This window comes from Bos javanicus, chromosome 24 (assembly GCF_032452875.1).
Source record: "Bos javanicus breed banteng chromosome 24, ARS-OSU_banteng_1.0, whole genome shotgun sequence".
Lineage (NCBI taxonomy): Eukaryota > Metazoa > Chordata > Mammalia > Artiodactyla > Bovidae > Bos > Bos javanicus.
Genome location: NC_083891.1, coordinates 33,007,167 through 33,013,769, shown reverse-complemented (window position 1 = coordinate 33,013,769; position 6,603 = coordinate 33,007,167). Strand labels below are relative to the sequence as shown.

At 45.7% G+C, this 6,603-nt stretch overlaps 1 protein-coding gene across 1 annotated transcript in view; it reads left to right on the top strand.

Moving 5' to 3' along the window:
* Window positions 1–6,167: 6,167 nt before the first annotated feature.
* The window catches only part of LAMA3 (laminin subunit alpha 3), a 260,366-nt gene continuing 259,930 nt past the window's right edge, over window positions 6,168–6,603 (top strand). The window contains exon 1 of the mRNA XM_061399727.1: window positions 6,168–6,583. Within this exon, the coding sequence (XP_061255711.1) occupies window positions 6,305–6,583 (279 nt within the window). The 5' untranslated portion in view covers window positions 6,168–6,304. The remainder of the gene's footprint in view (window positions 6,584–6,603) is intronic.

The following is a 6,603-nucleotide window of genomic DNA, read 5'->3' as shown; positions in this document are numbered from 1 at the left end:
TGCAGTATCTTTTGTTGCGGCTCCAGGACTTAGTTGCCCCACATATGTGGGATCTTAGTTCCCCAACCAGGGATAGAACACGAGTCCCCTGCTTTGAAAGGTGGATTCTTAACCACTGGACTGCCTGGGAAGTCCCAACTTGTTTTTAAAATGAAACCAAGCCAATGGTAAGGTGTAGTTTAACAATACAATTTTAAGAAGAATAGTGATATTAATAATAAGCAGGACCTGGGATTTATAATCCCAGTTCATATTCCTAGGATGACTTGGAAGGGCGGAAGGAAAAGGGCTGCCATATTGGGGGTGGGGGCGGGGAGGAAGGAGAAGAAGAAAATCCATGCTTTCACCTAAAGGAGCGTCAGTCCTAAGTATAATGTTAGGCCCATCATGGAACTAACAGAACATGGTCTAGTTTGATTACGCCCTTGGTGAACAGTGCTTTTACCACACTTGCAGTCTTCTTTCTTGATACTAGGGAAATATTTTGCAACAATGGCATGGCAAGTTGCATTTCTAACTTAAGATCTGAAGGACATAGTTATGCATGAATCACTTCTGAAGTATTAAGAGGTCAGCCAAACCCCAAATTCACTGTTAGTTTGGGTTTGTTTACCCACTTCTATGCATGTCTCACACCCACCCCTGTAGAGCTAAGTAAACCAATATCTCTTCTGGTGCTTGGGATACTTCTGCAGCTTTCACACCTCACATGGGTTTCCCCCCCAGAGTCCTCCTAGGAGCAGGAAGTGAGAATCAGAAGGTCTGGGTCCTGTTTATTATTCCTGTTTTTCTTAAAATGTGGGCAAGTCATTTAATTTCTTCAAGCATCATCTTTTCCCATTAAAACACAAGAGCCCCATTTTGCCTTAAAAACACAAGCGTGCCTTCTATTTGCTGCCTTAGTGTTTAAAAGCACTTATTCATACGTTTCTTCATTTAAACTTCAGAGTGGCCTTTCTCCTCTCCCCCAAAGTGTCCTTATTCCGATCAAATCTCCCATATCTAGAACTATGGAGTGTTGGTGCTCCTGGGGTATTTGTTTTGGATACATAGTCTTTTTTTAATTAACGAATTATTTGGCTGTGCAGAGTCTTAGGGCACTCTGGATCTTTGATCTTCACTGTGGCATGTGGGATCTTTATTTGTAGCAAGCAGGATCTAGTGCTCTGACCAGAGATTGAACCCAGCTCCCCTGCAGCAGGTACGCAGACTCCAGCCACGGGACCACGGGGGAAGACCCTGGATACACAGTCTTTAGAGAGACAGTTTTACTAACAAATATGAACTTTATATGTGTAGCTTTTATTTGTTCACCTTTAAAGCTGTTCTCAGTGGCAAATACACCTATTGTGCTCTGACGTCACAAAGTTATTTTTAAACAGCAGTGACAGTGTGAAGTCAATGACATCACATACCATCTGACTAGGTAGGGAGTGTAATAAAACATATCAAAGAGAAATACTGCCATGTACAATACAGTAATTTGCGTGTCATGCTCGTAATTGTTGCCTTTTTAGAGCAAAATACGGGCTTCCCTCATAGCCGACTCATTTGAAAAGTCCCTGATGCTGGGAAAGATTGAGGGCAGGAGGAGAAAGGGACGACAGAGGATGAGATGGTTGGAGGGCGTCACTGACTCGATGGACGTGGGTTTGGGTGGACTTCGGGAGTTGCTGATGGACAGGGAGGCCTGGTGTACTGCGGTTCATGGAGTCGCAAAGAGTTGGACACGACTGAGCGACTGAACTGAACGGGCTTCCCTTATAGCTGTCAGTAAAGAATCTGCCTGCAATGCAGGAGACCCGGGTTCAATTCCTGGGTGGGAAAGATCCCCTGGAGAAGGAAATGGAAACCTGTTCCAGTATTCTTGCCTGGAGAATTCCATGGACAGAGGAGCCTGGCAGACTACAGTCCATGGGGTCATAAGAGTCGGACACAACCTAGCGATTAAACCACCACCACCAGAGCAAAATACAAAGTTCTATGAGGAAGAAGGGCTGATTTGCATCCACAGATGGTCGATTCTGCTGCTAGGGGTTCTGACCTCGGAATCTCTCAGTGAGCTGGCCTGGTGTCATGGGGAGTTACTGGCTGGGTAGAGAACAGTGTCTTCAATGTAGACTTTGCTTTCATATTTGCATATTGATAAAAGAATTTTGGAATCTTAGCTGTTAGTTGAATATTTTCCTTCAGATAATCTTGTCTGGAAGGACTTTATAAAAAGAAAGTAAAATCTGTCTCACTTTCTCACAATGTTCTTTCATCCGTTTAGATAGAACCATACCACCTCAGTGAGACTATTCCAGGTAATGCTGGGCATTCATTGACTTATTAAAATGTGAATGTTCTTATTAGGGCAAAGTAGCATAGGTTCATGATTGGAAAAAATTTTAAAATATAGACATAGCAAAAAGAATATACACAAAGTCCCTTCTATCACATCTATTCACTCTTGAACATCTTCTTGTATAATTTCAAAATCTCTTTGAATATGCTTTCACATACACATGTATGTACATGCACACATTCAAATATTCTTTTATATATAATGTATATTTCAGTTCTGCAAAAATTCTTTTTTAATAATGGCTGTGTTAAGATGCAATTCATATACCATAAACTGACTTTTAAAGTGGATGGTTCAGTGTTTTTTAGTATTAGAGTTGACCTTTGAACAACGTAGGGGTTAGAGGTGCTGACTGTTCCCCCCAGTTGAAAATCCAAGAATAACTTTAAGGTGGCTTCTTATATCGCCAGTTCTGCTTCAAGGAGCACATAGTTGGAGAAGGAAATGGCAACCCACTCCAGCATTCTTGCCTAGGAAATCCCATGGACAGAGGAGCCTGGTGGGGTATAGTCCCTGGGGTAGCAAAGAGTCAGACACAATTTAGCAACTAAACAACAAGTATTGTAGTAACTATTTATCGAAAAAAATCCATGTATAAGTGGACCCTTGCAGTTCAAATCCATGTTGTTCAAGGGTCAACTGTATATTCACAGAGTCATACAACCATCAGTTCAGTTCAGTTCAGTCGCTCAGTCGTGTCTGACTCTTTGTGACCCCATGAAACGCACCACACCAGGCCTCCCTGTCCATCACCAACTCCCGGAGTTCACTCAAACTCACGTCCATCGAGTCGGTGATGTCATGCAGCCGTCTCATCCTCTGTCGTCCCCTTCTCCTCCTGCCTCCAATCCCTCCCAGGATCAGGGTCTTTTCCAATGAGTCAAGTCTTCGCATGAGGTGGCCAAAGTATTGGAGTTTCAGCTTTAGCATCGCCTCTATCTAATTCCAGAACATTTGCATCATTCCCCCTGCTCAAAAAAAATTCCCATATCCATTAGCAGTTGCTGCCATTACATATGTGACCTTTGTGTCTGGCTTCCTTCACCTAGTGTAATGTTTTTCAAGGTTCATCCATGTTGTCGCACGTATCAGATCTTCATTCTTTTTTATGGCTGAATGACATTGCATTGGATGGTTATATCACATTTTGTTTTTCCATTCACTAGTTAGTAAGCATTGAATTGTTTTCACTTTTTGGCTATTATGAATGTTGCTATGAACATCCATGAACACTTTTTCTGTGTGAATATATTTTCAGTTCTTTTGAATACAGACTTAGGATTGTAATTGCTGGGTTACATGTTAACACTGTTTAAATGTTAAAGTCTTGCACTTCTTTTTTTAAATTTAGTCCTAAGACTTTTATTCTTTTTGAATATTGTAAATGGAATGGCTCTTAATTTCATTTTTGGACGGTTTGTTTCTAGTGTTTAGAAATATGGTTAATTTTTGTACATGTGTATTATTTTACATCCTTTCTTTTCTGTTAAAATATTGTGAACATCTTTCTATGTCAGAAAGAATACTTCTATACCGTCATTTTAATGACTTCATAGAGAAGGAAATGGCAACCCACTCCAGTATTCTTGCTTGGAGAATCCCAGGGACGGGGGAACGTGGTGAGAGGCCGTCTATGGGGTCGCACAGAGTCGGACACGACTGAAGCGACTTAGCAGCAGCAGCAGCAGCAAGCTTAAAACTGCTGTGGCCCAGGTGGCACTAGTGGTAAAGAACCTGCCTGCCAATGCAGGAGACATAAGAGATGCAGGAGACATAAGAGATGCTGGTTCGATCCCTGGGTTGGGAAGATCCCCTGGAGAAGGGCATGGCAATCCATTCCAGTATTCTTGCCTGGAGAATCCCATGGACAGAGGAGCTTGGTGTGCTATAGTCCACAGGGTCACAGAGTCGAACACAACTGAAGTGACTTAGCATGCAAGCTTAAAACAATTATAAGTATCTCTGCTAAGTCCTTGCCATTAAATCTTTGCAAACTTCCTTAACCGTTTCCTGGATATAAATCTATACAAGTGAAATTGTTAAGGCAGAATATATGCAAGATGAAGTCATTTACTAAGTGCTGCAAAAATTGCCCTCTTGAAAGGTTACATGGTTTTCACTTCTACCAAGTGTGTTAGAATTAATTCCTTGAATTCTCTTGAACTTTCAGTTTTATCATTAAAAAAAAAAAAACTTTGCCAATTGATAGGTGAAACACGAATCTTATTGGTGCTATGTTTGCATTTCAATTCTCAGAAAGGTCAATTTTTTTAATATGTTTATTAGCTTAACGAATTTATTTTCCTGTCAGTTGTTAGATCTATTAGCCTCTATTTTTCAGCTTTCTTGAATTATTTTGTAAATGCATTTTATATATTAAAGTCATTAATCACAAGTCATTTGTGGTATACATTTTTTCCTTATTTGTTTTCGATTTGTTCTGTTTGCTTTTTGGTGCACACATTTTTTTTATGTAGTCAATTTATCAGTCTGAAGTTTTGTGTTATCCCCACAAATCCCTTTCTCCTTCTGTTTGTTTTTGAAGAACATAAGATTAAATAGACACACTTCCTTCCTACTACAACGTATCCCAGTATTTAATAAATATGCTAGTTAGTTCTCTCTTCTTTGAACTGTTCCATTTTAATCTTCATCTCAATTTTTGTTCCAGGAGCGCTCTCACACTGGACCTCTTTTTCCCTTCTCCATCTTTGGAAGCTCTAGCTCTGGTCCTTCTTTCTCAAGGCAGTTTTGTTCGTCCTGGCCTGCAGCAATGGCACCCTCCTCCAATCGTTAGAGGGCTTGTGCCATCTCCTTTTTGGTGAAGTGTCCTGCCTACAAGACCAAGCCTCAGCCCTGGGAGATGGGAAGTTATTGTCCTCTACTCAGAGGCCATGTGACAGCTAAGAGTAACGTACTCAACATTGCTGTTTACTTGTAAAACACAGCAGATGGGGCGTCTGAAGGATTTCCCCCAAGGTAGGTTTGTTTGTTGTTGTTCAGTCGCTAAGGCTAAGTCGTGTCTGACTCTTTGCAACCCTATGGACTGTGGCATGCCAGGCTCTCCTGTCCTTCACCATCTCTCTGAGTTTGCTCAAATTCACGTCCATTGAGTCAGTGATGCTATCTAACCATCTCATCCTCTGCCACTCCCTTCTTCTTTTGCCTTCAATCTTTCTCAATATCAGGGTCATTTCCAGTCAGTCGGCTCTTCATATCAGGTGGCTGAACAATTTCAGCTTCAACTTCAGCATCAGTCTTTCCAGTGAGGTGGCTTTACAGCCTGGCAAACTACAGCTTGCCCTAGTGGCTGTCTTAAAGTTGCATACCTTCGGTCACTCCCAGTACCCCCGAGCGCCTTTGATCCACCCTCAGGATGTATCTGCAGTGCCATAGATCTTGTTGGCGCCCAGTGACAGAATTGACGGGACTTGTCCTTCGACAACTGAAACTCATCTGGGAACCCACAATGGCTCTGGTGGAGGTTCTGCAGGCGGTGGCAGCTACTGTCTCACCCTGTTCGCCGGAACCTCCTTGCCCCTAGTCCGAGGTCCACCTAGAGGCTCCGGAGAAGCGGACTACCTGATCTCTGCCCGGGCAGTGGGAAGGTGGGGCGGTCCGGGACTCCCTTCAGCCGCGGGGCTGGGAACCGGGACACGCCTCTGGCCCTCCCCGCCCGCGAAGTTTGCAGCGCGCTGGCGGAGCCGCAGTCTTCGGGCCGAGGCCCAGCGCTGTCAGTTCCTGGTCGGGCGGGTGCCCGCTGCGGCCGCGGCACGTTCCAGCCCCGAGGAGCCGCCCCCTCGCCGCCGGCACCCGGCGCGTGGGGCGCGGGCGCGCATCCGCCGCCACCACCCACGCCCGGGCGGCGCTCGCTCGTCGCGTGAGCATCGTTCGCGGGGCCGCGGGGTCCCCAGCCCCTCCGCAGGCCGCCCAGCCAGGAGGACCGCGCGCGGCGGGATGGCAGCGGCCGGGCGGGCTCGGGACTGGGTACCGGGGTCGGTGCTGCCGCTGCTGTCGCTGCTGCTGGTGCAGGCGGGGTGCGCGGCGGCTCGACACCCCCAGTCCCCGGCCGGGCTCAGCCTGCACCCGCCCTACTTCAACCTGGCCGAGGCAGCCAGGATTTGGGCCACCGCCACCTGTGGGGAGCGGGAGCCCGGGGTCGCGCGGCCCCGGCCCGAGCTGTACTGCAAGTTGGTGGGGGGCCCCACCGCCCCAGGCAGCGGCCACACCATCCAGGTAAGGTCCCGGGAGACCGC